Source organism: Montipora foliosa, chromosome 9 (genome assembly GCF_036669935.1).
Source record: "Montipora foliosa isolate CH-2021 chromosome 9, ASM3666993v2, whole genome shotgun sequence".
Classification (NCBI taxonomy): domain Eukaryota; kingdom Metazoa; phylum Cnidaria; class Anthozoa; order Scleractinia; family Acroporidae; genus Montipora; species Montipora foliosa.
In genome coordinates this window covers 49,438,024-49,455,523 of record NC_090877.1, presented here as the reverse complement: position 1 = coordinate 49,455,523, position 17,500 = coordinate 49,438,024, and the positions used below count along the sequence as shown (strand labels likewise).

General features: G+C 40.8%; 1 protein-coding gene and 1 long non-coding RNA gene across 2 annotated transcripts in view; one reads left to right on the top strand and one right to left on the bottom strand.

Moving 5' to 3' along the window:
- Nucleotides 1-11,585, bottom strand: part of LOC137969390 (BAI1-associated protein 3-like) — a 42,274-nt gene extending 30,689 nt beyond the window's left edge. Inside the window, exons 1-9 of the mRNA XM_068815604.1 lie at nucleotides 11,152-11,585; nucleotides 9,703-9,784; nucleotides 8,376-8,477; nucleotides 7,470-7,577; nucleotides 6,774-6,833; nucleotides 4,373-4,400; nucleotides 3,046-3,084; nucleotides 2,657-2,846; nucleotides 2,111-2,155 (exon numbers count right to left, since the gene is read on the bottom strand). Coding sequence (XP_068671705.1) covers nucleotides 2,111-2,155; nucleotides 2,657-2,846; nucleotides 3,046-3,084; nucleotides 4,373-4,400; nucleotides 6,774-6,833; nucleotides 7,470-7,577; nucleotides 8,376-8,477; nucleotides 9,703-9,784; nucleotides 11,152-11,288 — 791 coding nt within the window. The 5' untranslated portion in view covers nucleotides 11,289-11,585. The remainder of the gene's footprint in view (nucleotides 1-2,110; nucleotides 2,156-2,656; nucleotides 2,847-3,045; nucleotides 3,085-4,372; nucleotides 4,401-6,773; nucleotides 6,834-7,469; nucleotides 7,578-8,375; nucleotides 8,478-9,702; nucleotides 9,785-11,151) is intronic.
- Nucleotides 11,586-15,200: 3,615 nt separating this feature from the next.
- The window catches only part of LOC137969561 (uncharacterized), a 7,057-nt gene continuing 4,757 nt past the window's right edge, over nucleotides 15,201-17,500 (top strand). Inside the window, exons 1-3 of the long non-coding RNA XR_011116687.1 lie at nucleotides 15,201-15,606; nucleotides 16,291-16,478; nucleotides 17,092-17,219. This is a non-coding gene — a long non-coding RNA (uncharacterized lncRNA). The remainder of the gene's footprint in view (nucleotides 15,607-16,290; nucleotides 16,479-17,091; nucleotides 17,220-17,500) is intronic.

The window sequence follows — 17,500 nt, the reverse complement described above, 5'->3', positions numbered from 1 at the left end:
CAATTTCAAAAAGGAAGCCTTAGGTTGTAAGCTAAAAGTCACTGAATCCCCTCTGTCTTATATAAACCAGCAGCGCCATCTAGAATCTGAAATAGCTTTGTCAATATACATGTCATATCCAATTCTGATGAAATGGCATGAGCTTGTTGGAATGAAAGACGAGAGAGGATATGAGTTTAACTACATTGATCTTCTTAATTTTTGGATTCCTGGTCGACGGTTTAAATTAAGTAAGAAAAACGGATCAAGGATCCAAGGAAGATTGAGACGTGAAGCTGGTACAGTTGGTACATGTTGTTTTCGCAATTTGACGCCAGCGAGCATGCTCCTTTGGTTTCAAGGGTAACCGCAGACACAAATCATCACGAATTTCTGGTAATGATCCTGCAACCGCTTCATGAGCTCCTCTGCCTGGGCTGGGAGCAAGGTCACATCCCCCAAGACATGAGAGATGCCAACATAGTCACCCTGTACAAGTACAAGAGTGACCGTAGTGAATGCAACAACTATCGCGGCATCTCTCTTCTGAGCATCATTGGCAAAGTTTTTGCTCGGGTCACCTTGACCCGCCTGCGGAGCCTTGCTTCGCTAGTCTATCCCGAGTCACAGTGTGGCTTCAGAGCCGGGGGGTCCACAGTGGACATGACCTTCTCCCTTCGTCAGCTGCAGGAGAAGTGTCGAGAGCAGCAGCAGCCATTGTTCCTCGCCTTCGTGGACCCCGCCAAAGCTTTTGACTTGGTGAGCAGAAGCGGGCTCTTCAAGATCATCCAGAAGATTGGCTGCCCTCCAAAGCTCCTCGCAATCATCACCCCCTTTCACCAGGACATGCAGAGTACGGTCTGCCTCGATGGGGCCACCTCGATGGGGCCAACCCTGTTCGGAATTTTCTTTTCGATGCTGCTCCAGTATACCTTTGTAGACTGTACAGAAGGTGTCTCCGTCTGGACGAGGTCAGACGGCAAACTCTTCAACATCGCCAGACTCCGCGCCGAAACCAAAGCTTACGTGGTGCTCATACGGGAGCTGCTGTTTGCAGACAGGACTTTGGGCTAACGATCAGCCTCAGGACGACCAAAATCCTGGCGCAAGGTGCTGAGTCCGCCCCCCCCCCCCCAGTCATCCCCATCGACACACGGAGATGGAGGTTGTGTACACCTTCACCTACTTGGGCTCCACCGAGTCAAGCTCGACCTCGTTCGATGCTGAGATCAGCTGCAGGATCGCCAAAGCAGCTGCTGTCATGGCCAAACTCAACAAGCGAGTGTGGGGTAATGACCTGTTGAGCGAAAAGACCAAGATGTGCGTCTACCAAGCTTGTGTCCTGTCGACTCTCCTTTATGGCAGCGAGTCGTGGACGACCTACGCCAGACAAGGGCGGCAACTCAACGGATTCCACCTCCGCTGCCTTTGGCACCTGCTGCACATCAGGTGGAATTACAGTCACCAACACCGAGGTCCTGGAGCGCGGTGGCTCACTAAGCATGTCATCACTGCTCATTCAGCGACGCTTTCGATGGCTCGGCCATGCACATCGCATGGAGCCTGCCCGCCAACTGAGAGAAATCCTTTATGGAGAACTGCGGGAGGGCGTCCGTCTCGTGGGTCGACCGGTGCTGCGCTAGAAGGTCGTCGTCAAGCGAGACTTGCAATCTGCACTAATCGACATCAGTACATGGGAGGACATCGCCAATCACCGAAGTACATGACGGCAAAGTGTCAAAGTGGGGGTTTCAAAGGCGGAAGCGAACGCTAGAGTCCAAGCTACATGCAAGAGAGCCGCGAGGAAAGAACGCGCAGCCTCTGCGCGTGTTTCCACAAGGCACGTCTGCGCCACCTGCAACAGAGACTGCCACTCCAGGATCGGGCTACACAGTCATACAAGATCCTGCCCAAATCCCCAGCGCTAACCATAGCCTTTCCGAGACGAGGATGCCACTACTGCCGTAGCTAATGTTACTACGTCTCACCTTATTTAGATAGGCAGGTCCACATCAGCATTTGGCTGACTTTTACCAAATTGCGTTAACAAATAAAGCTATGTATGGATGTATTTATGTATACGAATGTATTTAACAACCAAAAACAAATCATGGGAGCCCACAGCGCTTACCAAATATCCAGATGAAATTTCTCCTTGTAGGAATCGGTAACCTGGCTGTTGAGATATATACAACAAAGAATGTAAATTGGTTATGATGACTTAAAATCGCAGAAAAAAGGCCGTAAATAAATTTGGTGAAGTAAGTTCTTCTTATAAACAATCATTTATTTAAAATTAATTGATACGTAAAGATAAGATTTCCACAGTATGCAAATGGTCATGGGCGAAACGAACTCATAACGATATGGCAACAGTATAGGACGTCACAATTATTACAGAAAACACAGACCTTGCCGTGCAAGGTATATATGAACGGTGCTCCGGGCAAAAAAAAATTTTAGATTGTAAACGAAAAAATAAATAGGTTTTACGCATAAAAATATGTTCTCTGATTATAGTTAATTACGGCCGGGAAAACATATTATATTTAAAAATCACCTGAACAAAAATGTACAGTGCTTTATTGAGAAAAATCGACCCTGATTGAAGAAAAGTCAACAGGTCTCGAGTACCGCGAATAAACTGTTATTCATCCAAGAAAAGTGATTATCTTACATTGTAAAAATTTCATTCCATACGGGGTTCAGTGTGTTTTCCTTCACTTTTGTCACGTGGATTAAATCCTCATGAAGAACATCTCGTACTGTTTTGGATTTTTTACGATGTGCTTTGATATTTTTTTCTTTTTCTTCCACTACATGATCGCTCCTCATCAATCCTAACATGCAGTATGGATCACTTAGCCCTGGAACAGATCAAAAAAAGTTAATGCCCGCCGTTTTCTGCTTCAAAGGCATCACCTTAACAAACAAAGAAACAAAACACAAATGGAAATGCTCACATTTCAAAATTCTTGCCTTCATTGTGAAAATGCTACCGTCATTTCAGCAGAATAAAGAGATAGCAGACATAACATCGTTATAAGTTTTGTGAAGCATACTGACCGTTTGCGTCTTTTGCTTCCAAATTCCTTGCTTCAATAACTTAAGAAACAAAAACCAAACCAAACATTAATAGCGTGAATTTTTCGTTATGGTAGCTATTGAATTTAACTTTCCAGAGATGAAACTGCTTTCTATGAAATACTTCGCCACTGGACTAAGGAACTCGAAATGGGATATTTCGTGCCATATATATAGCGAGAGAATTTAGTATTGGATGGGCGACACTTGTCCTTTTCAACGGGTCGACTTCGGTATTCTGTAGTATCTTTTGTATGTTCTCGGTTACGCGATTGGAAACGGAGTAAACTATTTGTGTGTAACGCTGATTTCACCATCTATTGTTAAGCAATGTCCAGCGTGTTCGCCAGCCAGCCAGCCAGTCAACAGAATGTTGCATTGTAATTAAGAAGTCCGTTGACATTTAAACTACTTGGTAAATTAAGATAAAGGAACTTTTTATTGTCCCTCATAAACCTCGGGCATCTAGTACGTATAATTCCAATGCAAATTACTTTTTCCCTTGAAGGACCCCTTTAAGAGTTTCAGCTTTACATTTATTTACAGCAAACGAAAATTGTCGGGACTAAAACATTGTTTGCTCAAGAAATCTATTTGATTTTAGCTCATACCTGGTCTAGTCGAGAAAATTACGAAACAAAAAGAAATATGCTAGCATTGAAGGATTTTCACTAATGCCTACGCGACAAGCTGCAGTCTGCCATTTTCCAAATACCCTTCAGAGTCATGTAGCAGATCTCGTCAGAAACCCATGACCCGGAGCCTACAACTCTACTGTGTTCGTGTAACGGTGTTTTCACAGACCGATTTATTTATATATTGAGTTTCCCGCGAATGAGACTCCCACAGGAGCCCGATGACCAATTACAAGAAATTAAGCTGACGTCATAGGGTCACCGAACCGGAACTGCCTTTGTTTTTTGACCTAATTCGCGGGAAGGGCTAGGCTAAAAATAAACCTACTTGTGAAAACGCCGTTTCACAGACGCTGTATGGAAGTTGCACGCTCCAGATGGGCTCCTGATCTCGTAACTTATAATGTGATTGGCTTGATACCCACGGCCAAGGGTCACGGAACACTGCGGGGAAATCTTTAATTCATAACGAGCGTGTTATTATCGAGCAATATACTATCTGTGGCTTAGGCCCGTTTTAAACGTTGCATTTTACATGTGCCGAATCTAATGCAAATGAGTGAAAACAATAGATTTTTCTCATTTGCATTAGAATCGGCACATACAATACATGTTAACTGGGAATTCAAGAGAGCCGAATCACAGGTGATAAAAGGCTAATTTGGAAATCTCACCTTCTACTTTCATAAAACATGTTGGAGGCTGGAAAGACAAATCAAATAATAAAAAGCAACATCCCGAAACAAGAAGCAAAAAGTTTTGTTCTCTGCCTGTTGTTCATTCTCGTCCCCTGAGGCCGCGATTCTTTCGGTCAGCACCGAGAATAACGACCTCTGGCTGGTTCCGAACCAGGAAGTCCGCGAATCACGGACTTCCGGCTCGTCTGCGCAATCTCAGAAATTTGAAACAACTAGTAGCTGTCAACGGTTATCAAAATAGACCCCCAATGAGACTGCGAATATTTCGGAACCGGCCAGCGGTCGTTATTCTAGGTGCTAACCTAAAGAATCGCGGCCTCTGGGGACGAGAATGCCTGTTGTTACTTCTGTAAAGGGGCACTGTCACGGACGCGCATGCGCCAGGTTTAAAATTTTCAATACAATACAATACATACTCAATTGACCGCTCCCCATAGGGCTTTTCAGTGTCAATGAAACACAACGAAACGACAGAACAGAGCAACAACAACCGGAGGCAAACCCAGTTGGCTATTTAGCTGGGAAGGAACAAATTCAACGGTTTTGAACCCGGGATCTCCGGATCTCAAGGCAAGCGCACTAACCATGCACTGGGCTACACTGCCTCCGAGAGAGGTGCAGACAAGAGAGAGAGGTGCAGACAATTTATAATATGGTGACCACTGTCGCATGCAGAATGTTAAACACTCAGCGCACAAATTGTACTTCAATCTCCTCAAGAAAGCAACGCTGAGCAGTCAAAATACCAATGTAGCATCCACAATGAAGCTTTCTAAGGCGTGAATTAATGAGAAATTCGACGTATGGTGTAAAGGCCGTTTCGCTATCAACAAGGTTCGAAGTCCGTCTTCGTGGCTCATTTGAAGCTAGTCGCTTGACTACCACATCATCATCATTCATTTGTTAATAAACGTTCGCTTTGAAATGCGTATTGAATATTTTGAAGAAAAACACGGCTGAATTCTTTCTCTGCTTACCGTCTTTCGACTTCAAAAGTAGTCACTTACAAATAAATGCACTCTCTTTCAACTATGGAATGGCATGTTAATCTGATAATATGTTTGGTACTATATCGCAGTGAAAAATATATTTCTGTGCGAGTGCTTGAACCACCGACAGTGTTTTCGGTCATACTTCACTGAATTCAGCTGTCAGTAAACAAACATGGCATGATATTTGTGTTAGCTTTTATTTCTTGGACTTCAAATCATCGATAACAGATAAATATACATTTAAGTGCTTTTCTAACGCCTTATTTAGTCTAGAATTAAACAGGAATGGCAAAAAACTTAACTGCTGTTAAAATCTCTTAGTGAGAAAAACTCTGTGCATGTCATCGCATAAAACTGTGCCCCTTTACGAATAGGCCAGTTTCGTATTCTAACGGTTGGACTGGATCTAGCATTAAATGGAGGCTAATGCGGGCAAATTAATTTGCATTTGAACCTGGAAAAGATTTGCCCGCCTTAGCCTCCATTTCATGCTAGATCCAATCCAGCCGTGAGAATTCGAAAATGGCCTATGAACTAAAATACAATAGTCTCTCATGACTGTGGATAATAGACCAAATCGACTAACTCAGTATTATTGTACCCAATTTAAATCTCCCGAGCTTAAGATTCTTTGTGTGGTGTATTTACATTATAATGTAGCATTCACATTTAAATGACATGGAAATACCTGGAACAAAACGTTTTATTCCCGATGGGTTCGAATTGGGAATTGAGTTAGCCGATTTGGTCTATTAAGCCAGAGTCCGTTGGCCAGTGCTTTGGAGAAAGCACTTGCACCATTGTGACTCTGGTTTAAGGTTACAGGTTACCTTCAGGGGTGTCTTTCATAAAATCGCTCTTGTTCGCGTTGCTTTTAAAGAAACCCAAGGGAATTATATACCACTGGAAAGCTAATAAAATGTAGGTTTTGCCTTTAACGTTCACGCTTTTTATTTCGAAAAGCGAGCGCAAGCGCTCAAACGCGAAACTGACCTTGTCTGCTCCGCTGAAGTAAGATTGTGCAGAGGACGCGAGCACCTGACGATAAATTTCCATTTTTCCCTCCGTTCAAAATCAACTTATTTCTGGAATGTTATGCACACTTTTCACGCCGAACGACTTAGAATAATAGAGAAATCATTATACTAACTGTAAATAATATTTAGTTAACGTTCTCGTAGCCTTCGTCGTTGTCGGCATAAGTAAGAAAAGACTGATTGTTTTGGTGGAAATCCAATGGCGTAGCACACTCCAGGACCATTAGTAAACAGACCACTCAATCAGAGCCGGGTTTAGACATGGAAAGTTTTATGCTTGCCCGAAGTATTTACCATAACTGTTGGGTTAATGCAGAATTATTTAGTGTCTAATTAAAGGATTAATACCTCTCTTTCCTTCGTCTTAGCATAAAGATTCCTGTGTATCTCCTCTGATATGTTGAGAGCCTGTAAAAAACGTTACATTCTTAAAAATCATCGTCTATATCTAAATAATGGCGTACCGAAAAAAATTATGGAGGTTTAAGGTTGCTTCCAAGTAAAGTTCTCAAACCATAAAAAAAAAAGAGAAAAAGAAAAAAAAAAAGAGATTCGCTTCTGTACCAAAATCACATCTTCGGCTTCTGATTGTTAATATTCTCTACATGAGAAAAAGAATATACTGTAATTCATTGGAAAAGGTTAGTTGCTGTTTTTTAGGATCTGTTCCTTCGGCCCTCCCAGTACTGACTTGAAAGCTCACGAAGCAACATCGCTATCATCAGTAGACTTTCAACAGAATATTACGCTGTCTCACAACCTGAGCGCAAACCACATTGCTGGCTGCTTCCGGTCAGCAGCTATCTCAGGTACTTAAGTGATTGCCTCTAAAGCCGGCTGAAGGTCAGAATAGAATCCCGATCACATCCCTCGAGTGCAAGGGAGATCAACGGTATTTATCAGATGCCTAATTGAGAGCACGGGTTAGTCATCAGTAAGCAAAGCATAAGTTCCAGTAGAGTGGGTTGCAAACTAATAAACAGACTCATTGACAATAAACTTAAAAAAAAAAAACGTTTCAGTAATATGTTGTGGGCCTCTTACCTCTTGAGCATACACAAATAAACTCCCATGACTGAGTTCTCCTGTTGTTTTCCTGGCTCCAAGCTGATGAATTACAGTGTATAGTAGCTCACAGTACAATGCCTCACGCTATCTTAGGACCAAAAGTTATAGTTACGGTTACGTATAGCTTATTGAGGTTCGTGTTTTGGTACAATTTAAACATTATCATCCCCCGATACTTGAATTTACTGTAAGCACATCCGGTGCTTACACCCTCTGCTCGGAGACGGGTGGTCACTTAACGGAGTATTAAAAGCACATTCGTTGATCTTGAGAACGAAATTCTTGTAATGACACACAGCTGAACAGAATGTTTACGTTTAATAAGCTGGCATGTGCTAGATGTTGTTGACTGAGATCATTATGAAAAAGATATTGATCAAACACATTGCTGATGAAGTTGGACTGGGTAGTTCAGAGAAAATATCCGGTGACCGGATATTTCGTTAGAGCCAAGAGAAAATGTGGGGACATAGAGGGAGGCTCCCGGTCCAGCCCTTGGGATATGTCATGTTCACGAAAGTTATTTTTAGACGAGCGGAAGTCTTCCGAGACGTCCGCATGCAGGCCAACTTCGGTCCGATGTTTGAAAGAAAGTAAATATTCATCAGCCTTCCACGTGCGCCGTCATTTTCTCTTTTCATTAAGAACCTGAGAGCGAGGCAAGACTGCATGCGGACGTCTCGGAAGACAGACTTCCGCTAGAACAAAGACTTCCGCTCGTCTAAAAATAACTTTCGTGGACATAACATATCCCGGCCAACGCCCTGAGCCTCCCTCTCTGTCCCCTCATTTTCTCTTGTTAGAACGTAACAACTCGAACTTGTCATTTGCTTTGGGTTTGGAATTCTTTTTAACGTTAATGAATTCAGTTAATTTTTTAACCTGTTTGTCAGTTAGAGTTGCTCCATCTGAAACAGACGAGAGAACTTCTGCGTCACCACCTTCATCTTCCCCTGAATAGTTCACGGCTTCAGTGATAACATCCTTGAAATACATTTTAGAAAATCTTAGTCCGCTGCTTTAAAGCAACAAATATGAAATACGTCAATTATGGAATAAGTCCAAAACCATTAGGCTCGAAAATTATTTTACACTGAGGGTGCAGATAATGCATATGTTGTGGTTTCATTTTGTTATTGGCCAGTATAAATTTTTTAAACTGGTTTTTTTAAATCAAATGTCTAAAAAAGGGATTTTTCTTTTGGAAGGGGTTGTAGTTAAAAAAACAGGGGCTCGGTTTTTTTAGGGGATCTAAAAAGAAGTTAGACATCTTTTCTTCCCTTCTATTCACCTACCCCTTCCTGATCCTCTCCAGTATCTTTATCCTACCCCACCCTTTCTTCACACATCTATCTATTGAATAAAACTCCAGTTGCGCGTCAGTATTGCTTGAAGATTTGACACTGCGGGGTTGTACGTTGTGACAAATGGTAGAATTTTCTCGCTGGTTTTGGCTTTTCGTTTAAGTGCCGACTGTCTTCCAGAAGAATTGACCTCCGATAGAGTTCTCTGGATATATACTTAGGGTAGCCTCGCTCTTCAGGGCGGGCTTTGAATCAATTGTTTTTGAGGAGTTTGTACGGAGGAGCAATATGGTACAATACAATACAATACAATACAATATTCTTTATTTTGAGAGGGTAATGCATGATTAACCCAGTAAAGAGTTTTCTAACAAATGGCCCTCTGTATTACAAAGGTCAGACCACAACACCGGGAACACTGTCCCCTACTCTTTTCGAATAGTGTGTGGGATCTTTAACGTCCCACAGAGTTAATGAACAAGGGTTGTGAGACGGGACCTCCGGCTTATCGTCCTTATCCGAGAAGACTAAAGAGTCTAACCATTTGCAGATGTAATTACAAAGGCAGCACTTTCTCCTCAGTTATTTAAAGACCCTGAGCGTTGGTCAGGCCGGAGTTGAACTCAGGACTTCCCGCGTGACAGCCCGGTGCTCAACCAACTGAGCCACCGGTGCGCGGTGCGCGGCTTCTCCTCTGATAAAACCATTCTTGGCACCGGGCGGGTGACAAGAGGTAAAATGCGTGTATTGGAACGTTTCAGTCGGCTTGTGACATGTTCTGATATCGAGAATGGATTCTTTTTTGAATCCTTCTCCTTTGTATACTGTTGTTTCTAGGAAAGTGATCTCCTTCTCTGAAATTTCAGCTGTAAACTTAATAGTTGGATGGAAATGAACTTGCTTACCTTAATTTGGCTCTCAACTTTGCTTTTATTTTGTTCCAGTGAATTAAAGTTCTCGAAGAAGTTTCCATCAAAATTCTGAGCACTAATGATCACAAAAGCATGATTAATACAAGTTGATATCCCATTCTTTAACTTCATAGTTTTGTAATCAACCTCTCCCTTCCCTGACAGAAATTTGCAATGAATCTAATCATGACTCGGCTTAGGAAGTTATAAACATTTCCTCCTCAATGGAACCCATCCCCTTTCCCGCTGTGGGTATACCGAGACATCTTTGTGGTGTGCAACAATAAGGCAAGTATAGGCAAACTACGGAAGTTTAATTCACGTCAACCTATACTTTTCAGGGAGTCCGACGTGGCAGTGGTTTATAACGATGTGTATATAAATTTCCATTAGTAGATATGTGCCTCGTCACGAAAATGACACATCAAACAAGCAAAAAGAACATTCTCCGTTGTAGAAAACTGGCATGAAACACAACAGCTGTTTAGTTTTAATTTTATTTCGGCCTTTGGCCCTCTTAGGGACTAAGTAATACAATAAAATGTGCAAGGTCATATGATAAAGAACTTAGGTTAAGTGGAAATGTCTGATCTCGCCAAACGTAAACAACCATAATTTACATTTTGAGTCCAGTTTTTCACCCGAGTGCTCTGTTGTTAGGGGTATGTAAATGTAAATGTTTAAGTGAATGTGTATTAACACTGTTAACAATAAAACACCCTCTGCTCACAGGGAGAAGCGCAATTTTCGGGAATGTCTGAAATCATTCGTGATGCTATGAAAAAAAAGAAACTAATGAGCATATTAAAATAATTGCCTTGCCAAATTATACGACCGTAAAGAGTCATAAAAATATATCATTATCCTTGCATTGTTCATGTATATGACAACAGGTAAAATTGAGAACCACAAACACGGAGGAAGGTAAACTGTGTGTATCACTGAAAAATCTAGCACTTAAGACTAAGAAATGTAAATAACGCAAGATCGAATTTAAAGAGACAGCAAAGGATAAAAGAAACAGACATGAAGAACTTGTGAAAACATGTCTCACATCGAGATCAGACAGCAGAATATCTGAACTTGTTCTATGGGCAAAAATTTGTCAGAAAGCATGATATGTTATGAGAAGATGTTTAGGTCTGAAACCAAGAAGTAAAAAGAAAGATCACTGAATTTACGGGAAAAGGTCTGTCAGATCCAAGTGAAATTTATCTGTTTCCGTCATATTTTAATCGAGTCGTGTTTTCAAAGACGAAACATGGCATCGGCAAACGAATATCAACAAGACAAAATCATGAATAATTACTTGTTCTCAGGGGATGGGAATAACAAGGTTGCTATGTGCTTGAAATTGACTGTAGCCGTTAAATAATTCAGTCAGAGTAAAAAAAACAGATGAAGAAAAAGTACCCATTATTGACAATATTCTGAATTTCTTACCGATCGAACGGTGTTTGTCCTTCCAAATACAAAGCGCGATGGGTAACCGATAACTTCTGGCGCTGGCCAAGTTTCCGCGACTTTCGTAAACGCTCCCGTTGTCGTTCGGTTTCGACGAAGGTCGCTTCAGAAGTCATTTTCAGAGGGTATGCAACATTTCATCATTCGACTCTCAACTTAAAACACACTGCAGTGCCGGGCAGTGTAAAACTTAACTTTCCGCTTAACTTAACATATTCCGCTTTGACTTATTTGCATTTGCAAATGTAAGATCTTTTTAAGCGGGATCATAATTCCAAAAAATTGCGATAGTAACAATACTAATGTAGACAATTGCGCTGCGACAAATTTAGTTGACACTGAGTTGAGCGGTTGAAACTTAATACCAAGTGTCATTGTAAATTCTTGCCAAACCTTTCAGTTTAAGAATGCGCAAAATTTTCAGGTCACTGCTATTAATTAGAAATTCTTGTGTTTAATTAACCATGCATAACCAAAAATCTGGGTCAAAATTAAGAGGGGACGCAGCTCTTAATTTACAACCCAGCTCTATTGTTTTTAGAGCTAGGGTCCACAGCTCTTTAGATTGACAGCGTTTACCTCAAAGTATAAGAACCTGGCAAGTTTCCCCTTTTAGTAATCTTGAAAAATCGCCGACAAAGCTCATTCTCTTTTTATGCTGTCTTCCATCTCTTGTATCGTACTATTGAAAAAGCTGTCAGCTTTCGCAGGGCTGCCTCGTCATATGCATTTAGTTGTTAGTGGTTTTAAATAAAAGAATTATATCATTTGTATCATAATTGTAACAAACAAATTTAAAAAAACTGAAAACAGCGAACAAACGAAAGTAAATCTTGAAGTAAAAAACGTTTTCTGGTTAAAAAAGGTTAAAACACAAGCTTTCGGCTATCAGTCTTATGAGCCCGAGTTGGATATGAAGGATAAAATAACCAACGAGTGTGTAGCGCGAGTTGGTTATAATCACTTCATATCCAACAAGGGCGAATGGAATAATTGTTTTAGTAAATTCTCAAGCCGGGTTTTGCCGATTTTTATTTCCACAATTTTACAAAGCGTCCGGAAAGAGCATCTTGGCGCACTATTTTCCATATGACGTAAAACTTCGACTATTGCCTCTTATAGTTCACCCCTAAATTTTCTCCGATTCGTATTGGTTTAAATTGATCAAGTGACGCGATAGTGTTCGTACGCGGAGAGACACTATCAGCCCATAGCGCCCGTCCGAGGAAAACACCAGGATGGATAGTAGTCGTCCGCTGAAAAAACAGTTGACAGTTGTACGCTATTCTTTAGCCAATGTACGCTGCGAATTATTGACATTTGTGACTGCCTGTACGCATGAATAAATATTTGATTGATCTGCATTAAGTGGATTTTGACTGTTTTTCAACTGGCGAGCGGAAGAAAATTTAGTGGTGAACAATAAAGACAATAGAGTGTTTATGTCTCAGAACTATCGGTCTGATAGTTGCCCCGTGGAAATTTGATGTTCTTTAAACTAGCATATTAGCCCTCGAAGCTTCGCTTCTCGGGCAAATATTTGTTTTAAGAACATCAAATTTTCGCGGGGCAACTATCAGCCGATAGTTCCTCGACAGAAACACTCTATTGTTTAAATAGTCGGAGTTTTTAGCCAATCAAAAAGCTAGAAATGCAATAGTCGGAGCTGAAAATTTACTATATAGCCTCAAGAGATTATGATAACCCTAACCCTTGATAATCTCTTGATAGCCTTTAACGAAGGAAAGAACCTTTTTTAACCAGAGAACGTTTTTTACTTCAAGATGTATTATCCTGGTTACATTTCTATTTTTAAACGAAAATAAGTCACTTGGTGTAGAATTTTCCTTACAAAGTAAATGCTTAGTTGCAGGATTATCATTGTTGCTGTAGGTCATGAGGTAAACGCATGATTCTGGATAGACGGCCCGACACTGAGTAGGGAGGGAACAGTCCGAAAAGAAATGGCCCCGTTCCTCACTACGGAGCCCCTGCTCTTTTCTCAAAAGTCCCAAAAACCAATTTTGAAACTCCATTCTGCGTCTTCTCAGTGAAAGGGCATTCTTTTAACATGTTTTTAAAATAGGAAAATAGCTAACCAGTCATGCCTTTAACCCTCTTCCTTTACGACATACAGTATTCCGCACGTCTGGCCGGTCGGCACACTGAATCAAACAAACTATTAACTGTTCTTTTTAAATGTTTGATGGAGAAAAGGCATAGAAAGGGGTGCAGATACCATATACATGCCTTTTGCATGGTATCTTACATTTAGGGGCGTTGAACTAAGCATGCTTTAATTCACTACTTGCACAATCCCATAATACACTTCTATTACCCCCCAAAACTTTTGCATAACCATTGTTTGCAATTTCTCCTGGGACATGTCCCAAGAGAAGTCGAAAACAATGTTTATGCAGATTTTTGGGGGGTAAAAGAGGTGTATTATGGGATTTGTGCAAGTAGTGAATAAACAAACGCTTTGGATACGAACTTGAAATGCTCTGAAAAACCTCAATTTTATTGTCAAATCTAAAACGGATTATTGTTATTGCACAGACTATGGCGTTGAGAGAAGGTACAAGGTAAAATTACACAATTTTACGGCAATGGAAGAAAAACATTTCGCAAAAATTATCGAACATGTGTTGCCTCAAAAAAGAAAGAAAAAGAATAAACGCAAAATGATAAGAAAGGAGGAAGATGATTTTAAATAAATATTAGCCTGTTCCAGGCTCCAGATAGTCGGGAAAACGAAAACAACTGCGTGGGAAAAGTGAAAAGCGAGCCACTCAATTTTTCGCACGCATTTTTTTTCTCTTTCCCTACTATCTGAGAGCCGGGAACACGCTAAATAAATACTGGTATCAAAGTACTCGGTACCTGGCAGAGTAGTGACTGATTTTCAATCATTACTGTAACTGCAATTGGTGCTGCTGTGAAGAGAGTGGCACTCAGTCGATACATGAGAGTGCGGCCAATCTCTTGGATAAACGATCAAACGGAATAAACTAATATTGAAACTGTGCATGTGAATGCACAATATGGTAGTGGACTGTATACGTCGGATATCCTTGAAACTGTCGTAAAATTAGCCAGTAACACTGAAGACTACCGAAGGAAGAGGGCGTTATAAAGTTTTCGGGATCGCCTGAAACAGAAAACTGAAATGATTTAAGAACTTTCTAAGAAGTGTAATGGAAGCGTGCTCGTGAGTGTGGGTATGAACTGGTCAGCACAGGAATTGACCCAGACAAGACGGATTTAAAAAGAGAAACTAATTACTTATTCCTGCAATAATTCAATTTTATTTTCCAGATCACACTTTTACGTAACACACGAGACTAAATTATTGGTCCAACAGATCCTTTGTTATATACGCCGACTCTCTGAATATATATGTCTTTCACGATGTAAATCCCAGGTGTCGACAACTTGGGTCAACAACAAAATTATTGCCATCTAAGCAGATCATTGGATAGTTTAAAAACATATCTCGTGACTGCCCTAAAGACATACCACAGAGTCTCGTGATCCGATTTCATTCTATCATGGCCGGTTTTCACTGTCACACCATCATCAAAACCATTCAACAAATAAAGTCAAGAATCAAAGAAATAAAAGAAGATGAGTATTCAAACAGTCTCGCAAAGCTTCAGATCTGTGCGATGTTTCGTGCGGGAGATACTCGAAGAAATGTTTTACTCAAATTTATAAGGATTTGTATGGAGACGCCATGTTTGTGTCCCTCTGAGGGACAAATAGGGCGACCAGAAGCTAACAAATACATGTGTCATCGAGTTTTGCTATAAAAAGCCAGTAGTCGTCTTCTGAGGGCTTATAAACATCTATATGAGTACTTATTCTCATATAAGGACTGTTCAGATTGCAAAATCTCAGCGGATAAGTCAATCAGTGAACCTACGTGATAGCATTCTCGACCGCAATTTCAATATCGTGTCACGCAAAAGCTTAGAAATTCAACCTTGCTTTATCACAAGACGAAAAACCTTATCAAACTTAAAATTTGTGAAAAGATAAGTCTTCAGTTTTTCTAATAACTACCGAAACTAAAATCTCAAAAGGATTGATAATTCCTTATTTTTAGTTTTGATGACGCTACGTGAAAACCAAGAATTTAACCCGGAAGAATAAACAGTATCCTACCTTTCGACTTCGCTGTTACTAGATTAAGACACTTAAGAGCAGACTTTTAAAGACGCCTACCCGGCTTTAAGTTTCGGTACGATCAACAAAGCAACATGAAGAGGTCTGTCACTTTCTTATGTTGTGTAGCATCAGTTAGCGGTTTTTTTCGTCAAGATTGAGGACGATGAAGTTCAGTGGAAAGCTTGGAAAGCATTTTATAGCAAATCATATGCAACGGAGAGCGACGAAAATGCCAGAGGAGCCATATGGAGAGACAATCCCAAGGTAACAGACCATATTATCCTAAGAGAACAGAAGCGATATACTACAATTTCCTTGGCAACTAAGCTAAACTCCTTATCGAGCCTCTTCTAGCAAGTAGGGGCGTGGTGTTGCTGTTGTTGCACTTCTAATGCTATTTTTGGGCTCCTCAGTGGTGTTCGTTTAGTAAAACAAAGAAAACAAAGGAACTGAAATTTTCCAGGCCCATACGCTGATGTAATATGCAGATGACATTTGCAAAGACATTACATTACAAGCTAATGATTCTCAAACACTATGACTTCGACGGAACAGCAGAATTACTAGCCCCATAACACATTAACCTCATCTCACAATATAAACCCGGTTAAGGGATATTCGCAAAGTTGCCTCATTATTTATTACCTATTGTAGCAAGGAATCTAGTCACAAAACAAACTGCCAATTGACTTATAATAATGCACCATTTGTTCCTGGAATTTTTATTCGGTCATGTCTTTTTGGATCATTGGAGTTCGTGTTGAAATTAGGGAACCATACCAGGTTTTATAAGCCTCTTGGTTTGTGCTGGGCTCCCTTGCCAGATTACAATTAGCAAATAAATGAACTGAACTGGGCTGAGGGGGTGTGCTAGTTTAGTTATACTCTTCAAGTTAGCTTTCTCTCTTTTATTCTCTTAATATATGGTTTCCAATGTTTACTTACAAGGCCACTCTTAAACCTTGGCAATGAACCAGTTTGGAGACCTGACTCAAAACGAATACCGCTTTATTTACTTGGGTACGCGAGGACACTTCTCTATGCAGGGAAAGCGAAACGGTTCCATCTTCATTCCACCTAGTCACGAGACGTTAGCAGCTGAGGTTGATTGGAGACAAGAGGGATACGTAACTCCGGTAAAGTTTTTCCTGATAATTTTCATTAAAGTTTAGAGCGAACCTCTAAACTGTTGAGAAAATAAAATCCCCGTGTCCTTGGAAAAGCCCCAAGCTCACCCAACCTACGCCAGTTTCAGCGCTGATAATATCCAATCTTGTCTAAATGATGATTTAGTAAATGTTAGCACTTGGCTGATAGCGAATAAACTCACGCTTAATATGACCAAAACTGAATTTATGCTAATTGGGTCAAGGCAGAGGCTGTGTACTCTAACAGTACCTCCTAGACCCTCAATCAATGGCTCTCCTATTGAGCATGTTACTACTGCTACATCGCTAGGAGTGCTTATTGATGATAACCTTACTTGGAGAAGCCATATTGATAAATTAACCAAGAAAATTGCTTCTGGTATTGGGGCCATAAAGCGAATCAGGCATCTTGTCCCCTCTGGGACCATACATTCTATTTATCAGGCCCTAGTACAACCTCATTTCAACTACTGCAATATTGTTTGGGGAAACTGTGGAGTAACTTTGCAGGACAAACTGCAGAAACTACAAAACAGAGCAGCCCGTGTCTTGACCTACTCTAACTATGACGCTGATGTCAACAATTTTTTTGAACTCTTAGGATGGAAATCCCTAGGCCTAGTCTCTCAAAGGCAAATTGAAAGAGCACCAATGGTATTTAAATCCCTACAGGGACTAGCACCTGAGTATCTCTGCTCGAAACTTGTCCATCGCGACTCTGTGAATAAGGTAAATGTTCCGCAACCGCGCACAAACTACTACAAAAGCAGCTTTAGCTATAGTGGCGCAGTTTTGTAGGACAGTTTGCCATTAGAACTAAGGAAAGCAGAGTCCCTCAATCAATTCAAACGACTGATTAAAGAGGTTATCTAGGCCATTATTCTAAACACGGCATTCATGGAAAGCAGCTTTTAGTTTTTTGATATTGAGTAAGATAGTTAATGTAGTTTACCAAGAGAAAATGAGGGGACAGAGAGAGAGGCTCAAGGCGTTGGCCGGGATATGTTCTG